Raw genomic sequence first — 19,551 nt, forward strand, 5'->3', positions numbered from 1 at the left:
ATTAAGATTGTAAAATTCATATTTTTGAAAATATGGAGGTACAAGAAGAAGAATATATGGAAGTACAGGAAACATTTGTCAACATAAAAAATAATAACCTAATTTTCACCACCTCAATTATATAAAATAAACACACAAGAGACAATTTCTTCTTGTATCTCCATGTGAAATAACAACTTTGCTTATTTCTTCATTTTTTTTCATTGACATTTTTTTTTAATTTTAAATTTTCAAATTTTAGAATTTAAAATACAATTTTGAATTTTCGAAAATTTCTATAAAATGACAACTTTGCTCATTTCTTGATTTTTTATTGATTTTTTTTTTAATTTTAAATTCATTGATATTTTTTTTTTAATTTTAAATTCAAAATGTATTTTCAAACACAAAAAATATCTTTAAACTTCTAAAATTCAAAATATAATTTTGTATCCTTAATTTTAAAATTCAAAATATAAATCATGCACCTTTTATTCAAGGATAATTTTGAAATTTAAAGATTTATGGTGATGCAGGAAGAAAATATGGAGATGAAGAAATGACCCACTAAAGTCCTAACCTAAATATCTAGCCATTAAATTATGGACTTTGTTCTGTACCTAGATTATTACTAATTGCACCTCCATAATATGGGAAACTTTTTTGGAATGCATTTTATTTCTTCTGGAAAATTTGTTGTGGAAACTCTGTTCTGAAAGTTATGTTTCAAAAAAATTATTTTGAAAATTCTGGAAAACGTGTTCCAAAACATTTACCAAAACAGTAATATGAAAGTCACTTTTTATAGATAAAAGCCTAAATTATTGAACCATAAACTGAAAGCATTAACTTGTCACTTAAATAGTTCAGTCCACCAAAAATTAACCAAAGCATTTTCATATGATATGTCTATATCTATTTATCTCTCCCTACCACCATCTCCACCTTCAAATAATGTCAACTGATTCAAACTATACATTCCAAAAAAGTTTTGTTCGTTTCAACATGTAACCAAACACACTATTTAAGATTTGAAAATCAGGGTACACCCAATATGAACAAAGAGCCAAAATGTTAAATATGAGAAGACAAATATGCAAGAACCACAAATGAAAAATGGAGGACGGTCAAATATCCACTATAACAATAGATAGAGTACATTATAGCAAGCACATAAAAAGCCAAAGCACATTAGCAAGTATCTAGAAATCCAAAAACTCCATCCCCTCTTCACTAAGAGACAAAATACCAAAAAAGAGCACAGGCTCCTCCTCCTCACACAGGGTAAATACCACTGTTTCCGCAAACCAATAATTTATTCAGACTACTCATTTTTGCTCCAGCAAGACATTACTGAATCGCAGCTAAACGTACACATAAAGTACTACTGTGTAGACAAGCTACTGTGCAGTAGCAGCTTAAAGAGAGATCTTGGCAACGTGAACAAGCAGATCAATCACACGTGAGCTGCAAGATCAGGAACACAGTAGGTGTTAGATCTAGCTGAATTAAACTTTTGGCCAAATTTAACACAACTAATTGAGTTAATTAATTAACCAAAAATCTGTTATGTGACGCACGACAGCGTTAAATATCAGAAAGGTTTAAGGCGGATTACCTGTATCCCCACTCATTGTCATACCACATGACCAGCTTCACAAAATTATCGTTCAATGCTATTCCAGCCTTGGCATCAAAAATACTTGATCTGGAACAATTATATGACAAAAAGGTTCAATAACAGATAAATGAATAATGTCAACAACGGAGACCATGAATGTTGAATAACTTCTCAACTGTGACATGATTTATACCTGCTGTCACCCACAAAATCGGTGGAGACCACATCATCTTCAGTGTAACCAAGGATTCCCTTCAACTTGCCCTCTGATTCCTCCCTGAGAAACACAACATTTATATGAGATAGTGGAGAAGGACCAGTCCCAAAATGTACGCACCTCTGAATTGAATTTCGAATAACAAAAGTCACGAAAAATTTGCATAGCATTCAACAACACAATCAATAAGAGAAAAATTAAAGTATTCCGCCCTTACTTGATAGCCTTTTTAATGTCCTCATAGGTGGCACTCTTCTCCAGCCTCACTGTGAGGTCAACAACGGAGACATCCACGGTGGGAACTCGGAATGCCATTCCAGTCAATTTTCCATTCAAAGAAGGGAGGACTTTCCCAACAGCCTTGGCACACAAAAATAAGAACAAGTAAAAACCAAAAAGAGACGTCTGTACACAATACAATAACAACCTTGTGGCAAAGCCAGCAACACCAAAACATATTCAACCAAATGTTCACCTTGGCAGCTCCAGTGCTGCTAGGAATGATGTTAAATGAAGCAGCTCTTCCACCTCTCCAGTCTTTGGCTGATGGTCCATCAACAGTCTTCTGGGTAGCTGGTTTGCAAAACAATAAGATAAACCAGACTTAGCAACTAGTATGTATATGAGCCAATATATGCAACAGACAACTAAAAAGTGATGCTCACCAGTGATGGAATGAACTGTGGTCATCAAACCCTCAACAATACCAAATCTGTCATTAATAACCTGCAAAATTAACAAGAAACAATTAGAACTATGATAGTAAAAAACACAACCAACAAAACAAAATCAATTACACAGAATGAAGCAAATGGCAAACCTTGGCGAGTGGAGCAAGGCAGTTGGTTGTGCAGCTGGCATTGGAGATGATATCAAGCTCTGCCTTGTACTCGTGCTCGTTAACACCAACAACAAACATGGGAGCATCCTTACTGGGTGCGGAAATAATAACCTTCTTAGCGCCACCCTGGATTAATAAAATGACAAACCAAACAATCATCAAAATTCTACCTTACAATAAATACTATCGGTACATGTGAACATAAAAAAAATATATATATCTCAAACAATATTTAAAAAAAAAAAAGGCAGGGAAATTAGGATACAGTGATCCAAACATGGAACACAGAAAATAACAACGCGTGAAAATAGTTAGTAGAGGCAAAGGGGTAGTGTTAGAAATAGAAACCTTCAAATGTGCGGCGGCCTTGTCCTTGTCGGTGAAAACTCCGGTGGACTCAACAACGATATCAGCTCCGGTCTCACCCCATGGGATCTCATCGGGGTTCCTGAGGATTAACAAGAGATTTAACGGCATTGTTCGTGAAGAAACGAACACTTACAAGATAAACATGCATGGCAAAACAATGGAACAGATTAAGAAGTTGTGAAAAATAGACCTGTGTCCAAAAACAGTGACTGCCTTCTCACCAAAGAGAAGGGTCTTGGAGTCCTTAACGGTGACATCGTGATGCTTCCATTGTCCATGAACACTGTCGTATTTAAACATGTATGTCTACAAACGCAACCAAACACCTTCAACAACCAGATCTAACAAATAATAACAAAATATAAATGAAAAACCAAGCCGATCTGAAGCGTAAACCTTGTTCTAGTATTGACAGTGAGACAGAAGAGAAGGTTAGGTGTGAAAGTAGGAGATGAAGGGTACCATGTAATCGGTGGTGATGAAGGGATCGTTAACGGCAACGAGTTCCACATCGTCTCTCTGAAGAGCCACCCTGGCCACCAAACGCCCAATTCTTCCAAATCCTGTTACATCAAACTAAAATTAAATCTAAAAAAAGGCGAAAACGGAACAGTGGAAAAAGCGTTGAACTGATCTGAAGGAAGATGAATTACCGTTGATTCCGATCTTGACCTTGCCTGATCCACGAAATTCATTGGAAAAGAAAAGGAAAACGAAACAGAAAGAAGAAAAAAGTGAGATTATGAGAAAGCGAGAAGAGTTGAAAATGAAGAGAAGAGAAGAGAAAAAGAAAAAGTGGAGAGAAATGTGGTGACTAACATACCCATAACTGGTGAAGTGAGAGTGAACAGGGAGAAAAAAAATGGCAGAGAATAGAATAGAGTATGAGTGATGTGATGAAGTGAGTTAGTGAGGTAGGGTTTTAATAAGGTAGAGAGGAGTAAAAGACCGGAATAACCGGTACGTGCCTCAAGTGAGTTCCGTGTGAGCGTGACTATTACTACCGGAAATCCCAGTCATATTCTGTTTCAATGCAATATGCGAATATTCCATTCTTTCTACATTTTTCCTTATTTTACTTTAATAATGTTCTTAACTGATGATGAATTGTTTCTTAATGGATTTGAATTTTCTGTTATTTTGTTATTAATAGAAATATTATACTTAATAAATGCAAATCATCTTGTTTTAGTTAACTTATATTGTTAAAAATAAAAATTAACCAATGTATTATCTTACTAAATTAGTCACTTATGTTTCTTGTTATTTATTTTATTATTTTTCTTTGTTTTTAATGTAACAGTTAGATTTAATAATAAATTAGTAGTGTTTATTCAAAAGGATTTTTTCTGTTAATTTTAAATAAGGGAGGATTTCAAATCATTTTTTAATTACTACTTTTAAAGACTATGCAGTATTACTTTAGAAATATGTTATACTTAATCACTTGATTTGACTTAATTAGTGTAACTGCCAAATAATAGTTTTTATTTGAAAATAATATAGAATTATTTGATATTATTGTGTAACTTGTTTTAGTTCTAAACTAAAATAAGGATACTGCTTAACATTTTTACCTATTACAGTTACATCATCTTTTTTATTTGTACGAACTAAACGTATGTTATGTTTTATAATAACTTATGCATTATATTCAAACAGTTTTATAAAAAGTGAATTTGGACAAAAGTATGATGAAAAATGTTAAAACTATTTGTGATAATAATGTGTTTTTCTTAGCAAGTGTAACAAAATGCAAAAGAAAAGTAATAGTCACTTTACCTTCTCTTTGAATTGAGAATTTTATAATTTCTAAAATATTCAAAAAGTATTAAATTTTGAGTTGATGTTATTTTTATTTTTATTTTTTTTAATAAAGCAATTCATATTTTGTAAATTTTAATTTTTAATGAATTATTTTAATTACTTTTAAAATTTAAAAATATTTAAATATAAAATAATTGTTAATAATTTAAAAATAGTATTGCTAATGATTCTTTTATTTAATTTTGATTGATGTTATTTTTTCAACTAATATTTGTCAATTGCTTTCAATTGTTCATCCCAATTATTTTAGGATAAGATCTATCAATATTATTTTTAATATGTTACGGTTAATAGTTTTTGCCTGTCCGCTGAAAATTTTCACTAATCAACATTAGTAAAAAAATTAGTTAATATTGATTGAAAGTTTTTCTAGTTAACATTAAGGAAAAAAACTAATACGCAAATTATTGGCAATAATAACATATATTGTTACGCAAATTATTGGCAATAATGACATATATGGCAATAATAAATAAATATTTACTACAGATATTTGCTAAAAAATCACGATTGACGTAAATTGAAAAAAATTAATTTGAATTTACAAAAAAAAATGTCTTCCTACAGCACTGATCAATAAAAACCTAATTATAAGTAAAAGATAAAGGTGATTAAAAAAACAATTTTAAGAATTTAAGTAACATAATAACTCTTACAAAAATCTTACTAAACATTAATTGAAAACTAATATTCATTCTTGACGATGTATGAGTCTTAATCAAGCACATAACATATATTATAACGAATTATAAAAAATATGAAGAGAAAAAACCTAAATTTGAATATGATTCTACAAAATATTTTATATTAGTTGTGGAGTCGACATAGATCCAAATGACATAAAAAGTTTAAACTTTTTATATCAGTCAAAGACTATTATAATAAATCCAATTTATTATATCGATTATATTTAAAGTGCCACAAAATATATAAAGTCAAATAAAAAATTTATATATAAAAAATAATTAATTATTTTGTGATTTTCTTCTATGCATGACAATATATGATTCTCAAACAACTAAGACTTGAACAATTAAATAACTACAAAATATCATATTTACAATATAATAGTTGACACACTATTATGCACCTACATATTTGATGTAACAATAAACATTTTACTAAAAAAGAGCAAAAATATGACATTTACATATATATTTAAATAAACTAGATAAATTTAGAACTTTTCAAACAAACATAAAAAAAAAAACACCACATCCTAATATTCTTCACATCTTCATCTTTCAACAAGGATTTTTTTTTTCTATCAGCAATAAAATAAGTTAAATTAAATTGAATACTTCAGGAGTATTCCAACCCGTATACATCAATCACATTGTTACTTCTCCAAAAACTTAGAGAAACCACCCAATGTGTGACTTAACCTACAAAAACTCACCCCAAAAAGATTGAAACACACAAAAACTGCTAAGAACATAAGAAGAACTGAAAAAACTGAAACTGAATAATAACAGCACTTAGTTGGCACCTAAATCCAGGGGCAAAGCCATAAATAGAACAAGGAATAACAAGCAAAAGTGCACCAATCATGACGAGAGAACTAAACCAGTTTTGGTAGGACCCAAAAAGAAAAACAGCAGCCATGCCAGGAATTTTCTACGTCACTTTAAGGCCAACAGAAACTCCTCCAGCATTCCAGCAGTAATCACACCTAACCTTTGGCTTCCATAATCGCTAAACAAACTTATCTTTCAACAAGGATGATTTGTTGACTAACAACAAATTCAAAATTAGACTTTATCAATAAAATATAAAATTCATATATAAGTAATTAATATATTGGAGTTAATCATGTATGACATTTATGAATGAGTTAGTAATGTTCATAGATAAGATTATGTCCATGTGTTTCATCAGGCAATATCCACAACTAATCTTGGAATGATCTAAGGAGTGTCATGAGGTGTCGACATGTCTCATCATACTCTAACATAGAACATATGAATAAGCTCCAAAGACTCCATCAACAAGACATGAGTGTGAAAGAATATAGGCAGAAGATGGAATTTTACATAATGAGAATTGTTATTAGGGAGGAAGAAAGCACCACCATATCTAGGTTCTTGAGTGGATTGAGCCTTGACATAAGAGATAGAGTTGAGCATTAAATGACTTGGTAAAACTTTACATCTAGGTAGAACGACAAAATTTAAGAAAATCTTCTTCCAAGAAAGAAAATGCTCACTCTAGTTCTTATGCCAAGAAAGATTATCCACGGGAGAAAACTTACTCGACAGAAAAACAAAGAATATATAAAACCTCCTAATAACGAAGAAAAAAGTGAGAGAAAAAGAAAAGAGAGATTATTCTACCTACATTTATACTAGTGAGATCAAATGTTTTAATTGTTCAAGGGAACTTCTCCTTATGAAAAGATTCATCCCCAATCAACCTAGTACATCCCAACAAAAAAATATTTTTAAAACAAATTGTCAAATTTCTAACATAACTTGTTTTGTCATTATGGATAATGGATCATGCTACAACTAATGTAGAACTAGGTTAGTTCAAATGTTGAAACTCATTACCATGTCCCATCCAAAGCCTTATAAGCTTCACTGGGTTCATGAAGGTGGGAATGTGGTTGTGATTCAACAAGTGAGAGTACAGTTTTTCATAGGACAATATGAGGATAATGATTTATGTGATCTAATATCTATGGAAGTTTTTCACTTTTTGTTAGGATGACCATAGCAATTTGATCATAAAACTATTCATGGTGATCATACTAATAAAATAACTTTCACTCATCAAGGAAATAAGGTTTTACTCAATTCTTTATCATTTTCTCAAGTGATGAAGGACCAAGTACAAACCCAACTAAAAATAGAAAAAAAATACAATTAAGAAATAAAACAGTGTAGCTATCCTTGGACAAGAGTTTAAGATGATTGAGCTTAGATAAGAAAAACTAAAAAGAAAGTTTGAAGAAATATAAGAGAAAAGAATTTTTTTGTTTAGGTGTATCCATGACATTGACAAAAATAAGAACCATTCTTCCTTAAACAAACCTTGTATTGAGTTGCCTAAGGAACACATGCAACTCCAAGAAACGTGGATACCACATAAGAGAGAAATATAGAGAAATAAAAATAAAACTACTTCTATAGACATGTACCTTTGTTCCTCATTCTATAAGAGGTGCATAAGCCTTAGAAGTCATGTCTTTCTTAATTATATCTCTGAGGGAATTATCCTTCTTAAGATGTTTGCATATGTGTAACTTGCTCCGATTGGTGTTTATCATAGGATTGTGTTCAACCCTAGAGGGAAGCACGAGTCATGAACAATAATAAAACTAAGTCACTGAGAACAATGTATATCCGAGGACAAATGATTCTCAAGAGGGAAGGGGTGATGGAAACTTATCCACAAAATAAAGAGGTCAAAGACCTAAAGCACTGACCAGGAGTTTACAAGCAGATTGGGCTTCCACCCATCCTTATTGGGCCTAAGAACATCTTCGAAGAGGTCAATTCTAGGATAATAAAATATACATAGCAGTTGATGGTTGAGCTCTAATCTAGGGAACAATTATGGCTATGGTTCAGAAGGACTTAAGAAGATTGGGCTTCAACTAACATCAATTGGTCCAAGCTACTATCATCATGGGTAAAGCCTTAGTATGTAATAAATTTTACATAGTAGAATATGATATGTTAAACCTTGAATTAGGCCAAGTAGTGCAGAATTTTGGGTTTGTATTTAGACCCTAAGTAGAGCAGGGTTAGATTGTAGTTAGAGAAGTCTTATTAGGTGATGTATTGATTTTGGAACTTGGTAAAATATATTATTCTGATTCCCCTTATATATTGGAGTCACATAGATGAAAGTGTTAATGGGTTAAGATCCGAAGAAGGTTCATATGACTGAGTTTGTGGTTTGAAAAATAATTGGTCAAAACAAATCATATGGATTTACCTGTGTCACTTGACAATGGGTTTCCTGAAGAAGAGACTATGTTGTGATGATAACATAGTAATATGAAAGATGTAGATATCTAAGTCTAGTTTCAACACACGAGTCTTCTGGAAGTAGAGTTAAGTGTGTATTGTTGTATGTCACTAGATTTCTTACTTGAATGGTGAATGAGATATGAGAAGTTAAGAACAAACACTTGGTTGTTTAGTACATTGAAATAGATGATGTATGGTTATTCATATGTTGTGAATGTATCCTTTAAATATAAAGTTATATTGAAAATTTTAAAATACTAGCTTAGCCCATTTTTTTGTTTCTTTATTTTTTTTAAAGAATATGTGATGATCGTGTGTTACACTAGAGCATGTGTTAGAATTCAATAGTAGGTAGAAAGAATTTATTCTCTTTTTTTTATATGTTGTTTTGATATATATATATATGAATGTCTATTTGTAATACTCTATAAATAACATGCATATATTTAATTATATATTTAGTTATATGATATAATGTTTAGGTAATATAACTATGTTATTGTGAGTACATATTCTCTTGCAACAAAATGTAGTAATCTTATTGATTATATTCAACAATTATATTAAAAAAAATTAAGTATTTCATGTCTCAAATCCGTTTAAACAAAAAAATTCAGATAAAAAAAAATTGTTTTTTCTAGGCTAAACTTAACTTGCATACACACAAACTTTTAAAGAGTTTCTACAAAAGTTACATGCATAACTAAATTTAACTTAAGAGAAAAATAATCAATTCATTTTATTTTTGACAACAAATATTTGGGTATAAAATAGACCTTAAATTATGAGATAAAACTTCATATTCATTAAATTGGTGAAAACTAATTGAATGATTCACTAAAAGAAGAAAATGAGATAATCCTATTTTAAAGAGAGAAAAAAAACTAAATGTAGGTATGTGGTGTGTATTTTATAAGGAGAAAAGGAAGCAAGTGGATGAGAGTGAGTGGGCACAAAAAGATTTAAATGTTCGCGCACATGTGGCTTTCAATTTTCGAACCACACACTCGCCTTTTTACTTTATTTTTAGGGTTCCAAACGTGTGGCAGTGCTTAGAGGGTGGCCAGATATTTTGATTGAAACAAAACAATGAAATGCCACAAAACTGCTATAATAGGACATGCATGCCTTAATTGTTTGACCATATACTTTTGTCTTTTTCTCATTATTTCCGTATCTGAAACTCAATTCACAGCTTCTTCCTTAAACAACTTCATAAATCTACAACTTCCCACATTTGTTTGGTTTTAGTTTAAATCGAATAGAATTAATTCTATATTATATTAAAATATATGTAAAGTACAAAGAATTTATTCTTAACGTAAACTAAACAAATCTTGTATTTGTGAACTTATATGATTGGACATTGAAAAACAGAGGAAAACGTATAAAGTGGGTAGTATTTTATACTGAAAAGGAAACAATTCATTGCATAAAATAATATATTTTAAAGGAGTGAAAAATGATTTTGTCCCTCTAAATAAGTTCAGATTTAACCTTCGTAAACTACTTATACATAAGCCGACACATTTTGATCGAATTAAAAAAAAAAAAAAACTAAAACTGAATTTTAAATATTTTAAAAAGATAAAAAAACCTATTTTGCATTTTAAACCTTCGTTTTACTATTTATTTTTATAACACTTCTTTTATTTTGTTCAAGATTACACGTATTTTTCATACAAGTCTATTTTGTTCAATCGCGTTACAAGTATTTTTACAAGAACTTTTTTATCACTAAAATATTATAACTTCTTAAACATAAGCTTTTTAAAATTAAAAAAGTCCTCAAATATTTTTTTTTTCTCATTTTAAAGAACCATACAAGTAAAGTTCACACTAAAACAATATTTTCTTATAAAAAAACCTTTTTAAAATGTTTTTAGTTATGAAGTCAATATTGTAGATAGAGCTTGAAATTCAAAAATTGACTTTACAATTTTAGACACGAGTTATCTATAAGAACGCTTGTTCATATTCATGTGTCATTTTAGTGATTGTATAGCACAAGAGTTTATATTCTCTAATTCTTTTGTACCAATTTCATTCCTCTTTAGATTATAACAACATAATGAACTATAAACGAGTATAAAAAAAATAATCCGATGAGTGATCATACCAAAGTGAAATATGAAAATATAAAGAGAAAAAAATATCTTAAACATGTAACATATATGATTTAAAACTAACACTTTATTTGGATGAGGTTGTGACACTATGTTAAAGGATTTGGAAGCTGAGATAACTTGGTCATATGTAGATGTTTGGTAGGGTGAATTTGAAGTGATTTGTGTAGAAAGAAAAGAGAGGACGAGGGAGGGTCACTCATTCTAAAATGAGAAGATTTGTGTGGAAAACTTGGATGAGAATGGTCAATTACGAGTATGCTCATGCATGAGAATTTAAAATTTACGTGTGATTTACTTTGCATGAGTTTGGTGAAGGCTGAAACATTATGATCATAGCCGATAAGAATACTTGCTTAATTGGTTACCATAAAGGTCATAATCAATTATGGTTTGGAAATTATTAAAAAAATTAAACACATGGACTGACAAATAATTGTAGTTGGGTTGTCATTGTATATGTATATTATACACATTAGGTTTGCATAGGTCACAACTTTAATCACTGTGCAAAGAAGACGTGTTGTATGAAAAGGTAAAGTGAGGAGATTCTTTCATAAGAAATAGTAAGTGTGATTTTTCATAAGAAAGAGTAAGTGTGATTTTTCATAAGAAATAGTAAGTGCACATGTCTATGGACCAGATTGTAAGTTAGGGAGAGGTGTGATTGTATAAAAGGAAAAAAGAAGAGCTCTTTTCAGTGAAGACAAAGTTGTAAGTTTGAGATAAGATCTTTGTACCCTTTAGTTCCGTTTGGTTTGTATTTTGTGAGGAGGTACTGAATATTGTATTTTTTTTTAGGTGTAGAAGAACATTTTGGTGAAGTTAAGAACACTGTACAAGTGCATAAATCCTTCAAGTACCACTAAAAACACACATAACATTTGTAACATTTGTGAGTTTGTTGATATTGGAGCTTTCGTATGGTAGATTCATTTAAGATTTTGAAGTAAATGTGGTAAATGTTTATGTAGAGTGTATGGATGTATGACATGGTGATTATGTGTGCAAATGAAAGAATTGTCAATGTAGCCATGACTTATAGATTTTAAGCATTGGACATCACGAAATGAAATATAATCGATTACAATTGAGTTTGAGTCCTTAATCAATTAAGTACTTAATCGATTACATCCCTAACTCTAATCAATTACAATTGGATTAAAACACATATTTCCTTATACAGATAACATGGTGAGATTTTCAATTAATGCACATTTTCAATTAATGCATGTAAGGAATAAGGGCAATGTGACTACAAAATGTCCTTCAAATCCACATGCCTTCTGCCTAAAAATTTAAAGTTGTTGGAAGTCTAATCACATGTTAATTCATTCACAATATTCCAACCAACATTTTCTACACTACTGTGCCCATGAATGTGAGAACCAAAGCTGAATGTGAGTGTGTGCATTAAGGTCTTCCCTCAAGCAATTCTTTATTATGACTTGAACCGGAATTGCACTCAAGCTTCGCTCTATACACATTACAAAATTCACTTTGCTTTCAAAGAATACACTTTTGATTTCCAACAACATGGTCATCCAACATGGAGGAATGATGCTTTATTATTATTGATTATGCATCCAAGCAATTATGGACTCATAGGCACGTGTTTTGCATGATCGGGGAAGTTTAATTTGTCCAAGTTTTATTACATCATGTTATATGCATTAGGCAATGCTTAACGTTTAATTCCATGTAGGTTAAAGAGAACCAAATTTGATTGCCGCTTATTATTGACAACGAAATTTTCACTTCTCATATGTTAAGAATATAATGCTATTAGTACACATTCTTAGATTTCGGATCACTTAAAAAATGTGAATAATTCCAACTGAAATAAAAAAAAAAAAACTTTTATTATTGGTCTATACCTAACAATCGAAGGCATTTAATAATTACCGTAATAATTTATTTATAATTTATTAAATGTTTGACCTTAATTTTGCCATAAATCCGTAAGTGAACATAATTTTTAATTACAATTTAAGGTGAAGTTTCGAAAATAATTGAATATTAGTATAATTGCATAGTTGGCTAATTAGTAATGATTGCATAATTGAAAATATTTAAATGTTACCTTTAATTACAAATATAAACATAATGCTTTACTTTAAACTCAAATTTAGAAATAAATATATAAACATATATATCTAAACATTTATCTTTCTAATTTCATAACAAGGATATTTTGATCAATTAATAAATACCACAATTATATTTTTTTAACATTTCAATCATATCATTTCCAATTACCTTCCCTTCCTAGGAAAGATCGTAAATACCACCTCTTTCGTATATTATCACTTCGAATTTAAATCAGACTAAAGAAGACTGGCTAAATGAATGGTTGGTTTGCATTGCATTGCATTTTAAGGAATAATAACTTTGTATAAATTTTCAACATTCTTTGCTTAAGTTTTATGAAACCAAAAAAAGTTGGCTTAGAATCCCAAGTTTTAAATGTGCAAAACGTATGCAGAAATATATAAACAATGAATAAATTATTCAAAGCAGTAGGGGGTTAAGCACTACAGATCCATGGATGAAAAATGGAGAGCAGATGTCTATTATCAGAATCAATAAAGCCGAGTACATCAGCAAGTACATAAAATCAAAAAGCTCCATCCCCTCCGCACACAGAAGAGCAAAACAAAAAAGAGCTTAAAGCTCCTAGCAGGGTAACAACAATGGTTCCGCAAACCAATGATTATTCAGACTACTCATTTTTGAGTGAGCAAGACACTAAAATCGCAGCTAGACATAAACATACGGTACTCACGTGTAGACAAGCTACAGTGCAGTAGCAGCTTAAAGAGAGATCTTGGCAACGTGAACAAGCAGATCAATCACACGTGAGCTGCAAGGTCAGGAACACAGCAGGTGTTAGATCTAGCTGAATTAAATTTTTGGCCAAATTTAACACAACTAATTGAGTTTAATTAACCAAAAATCTGTTATGTGACGCACGACAACACTGTTAAATATCAGAAAGGTTCAAGGTGGATTACCTGTATCCCCACTCATTGTCATACCACATGACAAGCTTCACAAAATTATCGTTCAATGCTATTCCAGCCTTGGCATCAAAAATACTTGATCTGGAACAATTATATGACAAAAAGGTTCAATAACAGATAAATGAATAATGTCAACAACGGAGACCATGAATGTTAAATAACTTCTCAACTGTTACATGATTTATACCTGCTGTCACCCACAAAGTCGGTGGAGACCACATCATCTTCAGTGTAACCAAGGATTCCCTTCAACTTGCCCTCTGATTCCTCCCTGAGAAACACAACATTTATATAAGATAGTGGAGAAGGACCAGTCCCAAAATGTACGCACCTCTGAATTGAATTTCGAATAACAAAAGTCACGAAAAATTTGCATAGCATTCAACAACACAACAATCAATAAGAGGAAAATTAAAGTATTCCGCCCTTACTTGATAGCCTTTTTAATGTCCTCATAGGTGGCACTCTTCTCCAGCCTCACTGTGAGGTCAACAACGGAGACATCCACGGTGGGAACTCGGAATGCCATTCCAGTCAATTTTCCATTCAAAGAAGGGAGGACTTTCCCAACAGCCTTGGCACACAAAAATAAGAACAAGTAAAAACCAAAAAGAGTCGTCTGTACACAATACAATATCAACCTTGTGGCAAAGCCAGCAACACCAAAACATATTGAACCAAATGTTCACCTTGGCAGCTCCAGTGCTGCTAGGAATGATGTTAAATGAAGCAGCTCTTCCACCTCTCCAGTCTTTGGCTGATGGTCCATCAACAGTCTTCTGGGTAGCTGGTTTGCAAAACAATAAGATAAACCAGACTTAGCAACTAGTATGTATATGAGCCAATATATGCAACAGACAACTAAAAAGTGATGCTCACCAGTGATGGAATGAACTGTGGTCATCAAACCCTCAACAATACCAAATCTGTCATTAATAACCTGCAAAATTAACAAGAAACAATTAGAACTATGATAGTAAAAAACACAACCAACAAAACAAAATCAATTACACAGAATGAAGCAAATGGCAAACCTTGGCGAGTGGAGCAAGGCAGTTGGTTGTGCAGCTGGCATTGGAGATAATATCAAGCTCTGCCTTGTACTCGTGCTCGTTAACACCAACAACAAACATGGGAGCATCCTTACTGGGTGCGGAAATAATAACCTTCTTAGCGCCACCCTGGATTAATAAAATGACAAACCAAACAATCATCAAAATTCTACCTTACAATAAATACTATCGGTACATGTGAACATAAAAAAAAATATATATCTCAAACAATATTTAAAAAAAAAAGGCAGGGAAATTAGGATACAGTGATCCAAACATGGAACACAGAAAATAACAACGCGTGAAAATAGTTAGTAGAGGCAAAGGGGTAGTGTTAGAAATAGAAACCTTCAAATGTGCGGCGGCCTTGTCCTTGTCGGTGAAAACTCCGGTGGACTCAACAACGATATCAGCTCCGGTCTCACCCCATGGGATCTCATCGGGGTTCCTGAGGATTAACAAGAGATTTAACGGCATTGTTCGTGAAGAAACGAACACTTACAAGATAAACATGCATGGCAAAACAATGGAACAGATTAAGAAGTTGTGAAAAATAGACCTGTGTCCAAAAACAGTGACTGCCTTCTCACCAAAGAGAAGGGTCTTGGAGTCCTTAACGGTGACATCGTGATGCTTCCATTGTCCATGAACACTGTCGTATTTAAACATGTATGTCTACAAACGCAACCAAAGACCGTCAACAACCAGATCTAACAAATAATAACAAAATATAAATGAAAAACTATGCCGATCTGAAGCGTAAACCTTGTTCTAGTATTGACAGTGAGACAGAAGAGAAGGTTAGGTGTGAAAGTAGGAGATGAAGGGTACCATGTAATCGGTGGTGATGAAGGGATCGTTAACGGCAACGAGTTCCACATCGTCTCTCTGAAGAGCCACCCTGGCCACCAAACGCCCAATTCTTCCAAATCCTGTTACATCAAACTAAAATTAAATCTAAAAAAGGCGAAAACGGAACAGTGGAAAAAAAGTTGAAGTGATCTGAAGGGAGAAGAAAGGATGAAGATAAGTTACCGTTGATTCCGATCTTGACCTTGCCTGATCCATGAAATTGATTGGAAAAGAAAAGGAAAACGAAACAGAAAGAAGAAAAAAGTGAGATTATGAGAAAGCGAGAAGAGTTGAAAATGAAGAGAAGAGAAAAAGAAAAGGGAAAAGGTGTGGTGGTTATATGCATACCCATGACTGGTTGGTTGGAGTTGGAAGAGAAGAGTGTGTTGAGAATGGAAGTGAGTGGGTTATTGAGAGTGAGATAGGGTTTTAATAGAAGAAGGAAATGAAAAGTAGTAGGTGGTGTGGGTGACACCTATGAGACCAGCGAAAGACCCGTGAAACTTTACCTCTTTGCATTTTCTCCTATTTTTACGTTCTCTCCATTGCACTCTTTTTTTATATAAAAAAAAAAGTGAGATTTGGTTACCCTCAAACACGAATGCTCATAATGTTTATTAAAGATAAATTATAAATTATATATAAACTAGAAATTATTTTATAAAAACTACAAGAAATGAGTATTGAATTATACTTTAAAAACTGTTGGTAGTTTGTTGGAAGTATGTAAGTCAATCCAACTCACACAAAAATTGATAAACTAAGTTGTAAATTTTCTCCTTCTTAAATACAAGTTTTATATAGGTGTAAAAGAAAAGAAGCTCGTTGCAAATCTTATTATAGTGGCTGGACATTTTCACACTCATTTAAATGTCGCTTCTAATAAGTTTGCATGAAGAAGATCAATTAAATGCATTCCATACATATATTAATTGTGTTTCTCAGCAACCTCCTTATTTATAAATGTATTTATATTTTTTTAAATAAAGTGTTTTTATTTAAACTTGTGAAAAACATAGAGTTGTAAGATAAACTTTTCTAGGTTAATAAAACATCTATTTGAGAGTTGTTTAAGCAAAGTAATTTTAGCTCATTTTTTAATAGATTGTTGATGTGACGTAAACTTTTTCAAATCTTCTTAGTTAGACATAAGAAACGGACATTTTCTACAATATACAATAAGCAGAAAGAGATTTATTAAGTACAATGTTAGCTTAAAACTATGTGAGTATCATTTGAGCATTAAACAACTTATTAGACACAAAAACAACACTACACAGTATTATATCATTTAACAGATGAAACACTTGCTACATTATTATCTATTGTTTGAACAAAAACTTGCATCTTACAAACGAAATATGACTATATTTTGTGTTTTGTTATTTTCAACACTTAATTAAAATCATGGATGTTGGACTTTTCTCTAACAAATTCCTTTTTTACGGTGCTTAAAACAATCAAGTTTAAACATGATATTTTGGTTATAGAGCAACTTCACCATAGAATCCAAGGCATTAAACATAGTAATTTTAGTATAGAGTTTTACAACATTCAAAACAAATTATTTTGTTCAACAAACACATCAAACTTTATACATCGGTATGTTACAATTTGTCACGGGAACAAAACAACACAAAAGAAACTATGTTCCTCTTTTCTCTTCTACTTTACTTTTGCTTCAAGTACTTAACTCTCCATTTCTTCTCTAGCTCTCCTTAGGAATCTCCCCCTTAACATATACTCATTTCTTTCTTCTTTACATCTATATCTCCCCCTTTTTAAGTAACAACAACAAAGGGCAAACCATACTAGGCAACTTCTTCCGTATTTTCATAATCAGAAGATAACACCACTAGGATGGAGGAAGTCGTTGGCATCAAGGCTTAGGTTTGAAGCCTAACAAGAACGTGATCATCGTTTTCCACTTAGTAGCTTTTTGTAGGGCTTGGTTGTGAGCTTCTATTGCAATCTTAAGCAAGGGATTAACAGCATACAACTCGACCTTAAGACATAAGTTATCACCAAAGAGAACAGGTGTTTGTCTTGCAGATTCAGGATAAAACACGAGGATGTGGCAAAGACGACTACAAACATAAATTATATCTGAAGAGGATGAAAGTACATCCTTATAATCGTGCTTATTTTGGTTTGAGATAGAAGATACAACAAATCCACATGGAAAATCCTTAGTAGCGTAAGAGTGGTATTGAGACTTCTTTTTCAAGTAGGGGTGGCAATGCGAACTGACTCGCCCCGTGTTTGGTCCACCTTACGCAAGTTGTTCAAACTCATTTAGCCCGTGTAAGAAAAATATTTTTAAAATTAAATTTTTATTAATTATAAAAAAAAATCTATTGCTGAAAAATTAATTTTTCATCGTTGTTTCAATTCATTCAATTAACTGATTGATTTTAATTAATAGAAAAGACAAAATAAAACAAATCATTTTTAAATTATTTTAAAAACTTTAAGTGTTTTTTAATCGATTGATACGATAAATCAATTTGTTGAAAAACTTGTTTTAGTCATCATGCATAAACAGAAGTTTATTTCAACTTATTTAAAATACGAATCAACTAACTAAAATTAACACAAATTTGAAAAAAAAAACTTTCAAAATAGATTTCAAATCATATGAATTTGGATCATAACTAGATGCGAATTTATAACTCAAAATCTACCTAACTAAACATATGCACAACAACAAATTCTTTATAACATATATGAAAATCATCAAAGCCACCTTGTTTAACAATAATATTCAAAACTCACACAAATGATATAAACTCAATTTTGCATAAAACTCTCACAACTGATATAAACTCAATTTTGCATATATATCCAAAAGTGATTTAGAGTCCAAAAGTGATTTAGAGTGGGTGATGATGACTATTTATAACAATTGTCATCCAAAAATCTACCCTAAATGGCATTTATATTATACCCTAATTGGCATTTATATTTATCTCTAATGACATGCAAATGTAGCTTTTATATCACATTGACTTTATGCCAAAAAATCAAGTTAAAAAATAGAGGGAGGTTTAAAATTCAAATTTAAAAAAAAAAATCAAATGAAAGTTTAAAGGTTGGCCAAAATTTGTGCAGGTGTGCCTTCCATCTACTTCTCATGTTTATCTTGAACATGTTTTCTTTGTCGACTTCTTTTCATTGAAGTTGACTCCTTCCATTATATTTCTATTTATTTGAACATAATGTTTTCTTCTTACATTTCTTTGTATTATTGTCGGTTAATCATTCTCATGACTCTTTAGATTTGATAATGCCAAATTAAACCTAATATAATATTTAGTAATTACATTATCGATTACAAGAAATAAATCCTAAGAATTATAAGTCCAACTAATACATAATAAAGAAAAAGAATGATTGTTTTACTTAAAAAAAAAACAACTTATTTTTATCATATTTCATATGATTTTTTCTTGATATATATTGCTGCTATTTTTTTCTTAATCATTTGTGAGCTTATCACTATATATGAACTATATTGATTAAAATATGACACAATAAATTAATTATTTTCTTCTCATTTTAAAGTAATATATTTAGTGTTCCATATTTTCAAAATTAAAACATGCTGTGTAAGATATATATCACGTTGCAGCTTAATTAGCTTAACTGATGTGATACTAAGATTATT

The 19,551-nt window shown here is 31.3% G+C and overlaps 2 protein-coding genes across 2 annotated transcripts; both read right to left on the reverse strand.

Moving 5' to 3' along the window:
- Positions 1 to 1,089: 1,089 nt before the first annotated feature.
- Positions 1,090 to 3,983, reverse strand: LOC137822343 (glyceraldehyde-3-phosphate dehydrogenase, cytosolic). Its single transcript, XM_068627226.1, has 12 exons — positions 3,851 to 3,983; positions 3,681 to 3,704; positions 3,490 to 3,590; positions 3,218 to 3,333; positions 3,007 to 3,106; positions 2,638 to 2,784; positions 2,483 to 2,543; positions 2,293 to 2,390; positions 2,035 to 2,177; positions 1,794 to 1,877; positions 1,598 to 1,687; positions 1,090 to 1,446 (listed from the first exon to the last, which is right to left on the reverse strand). The coding sequence occupies exons 1-12, from the start codon at positions 3,852 to 3,854 to the stop codon at positions 1,398 to 1,400; spliced, it is 1,017 nt and encodes a 338-aa protein (XP_068483327.1). The 5' UTR covers positions 3,855 to 3,983; the 3' UTR covers positions 1,090 to 1,397.
- A 9,519-nt stretch (positions 3,984 to 13,502) lies between these two features.
- LOC137822344 (glyceraldehyde-3-phosphate dehydrogenase, cytosolic) lies at positions 13,503 to 16,419 on the reverse strand. The gene is made up of 12 exons (XM_068627227.1): positions 16,233 to 16,419; positions 16,068 to 16,091; positions 15,864 to 15,964; positions 15,592 to 15,707; positions 15,381 to 15,480; positions 15,015 to 15,161; positions 14,860 to 14,920; positions 14,670 to 14,767; positions 14,412 to 14,554; positions 14,168 to 14,251; positions 13,972 to 14,061; positions 13,503 to 13,820 (listed from the first exon to the last, which is right to left on the reverse strand). The coding sequence occupies exons 1-12, from the start codon at positions 16,234 to 16,236 to the stop codon at positions 13,772 to 13,774; spliced, it is 1,017 nt and encodes a 338-aa protein (XP_068483328.1). The 5' UTR covers positions 16,237 to 16,419; the 3' UTR covers positions 13,503 to 13,771.
- Between the last annotated feature and the right edge of the window lie 3,132 nt (positions 16,420 to 19,551).

Source organism: Phaseolus vulgaris, chromosome 9, assembly GCF_000499845.2.
Source record: "Phaseolus vulgaris cultivar G19833 chromosome 9, P. vulgaris v2.0, whole genome shotgun sequence".
Taxonomy (NCBI): domain Eukaryota; kingdom Viridiplantae; phylum Streptophyta; class Magnoliopsida; order Fabales; family Fabaceae; genus Phaseolus; species Phaseolus vulgaris.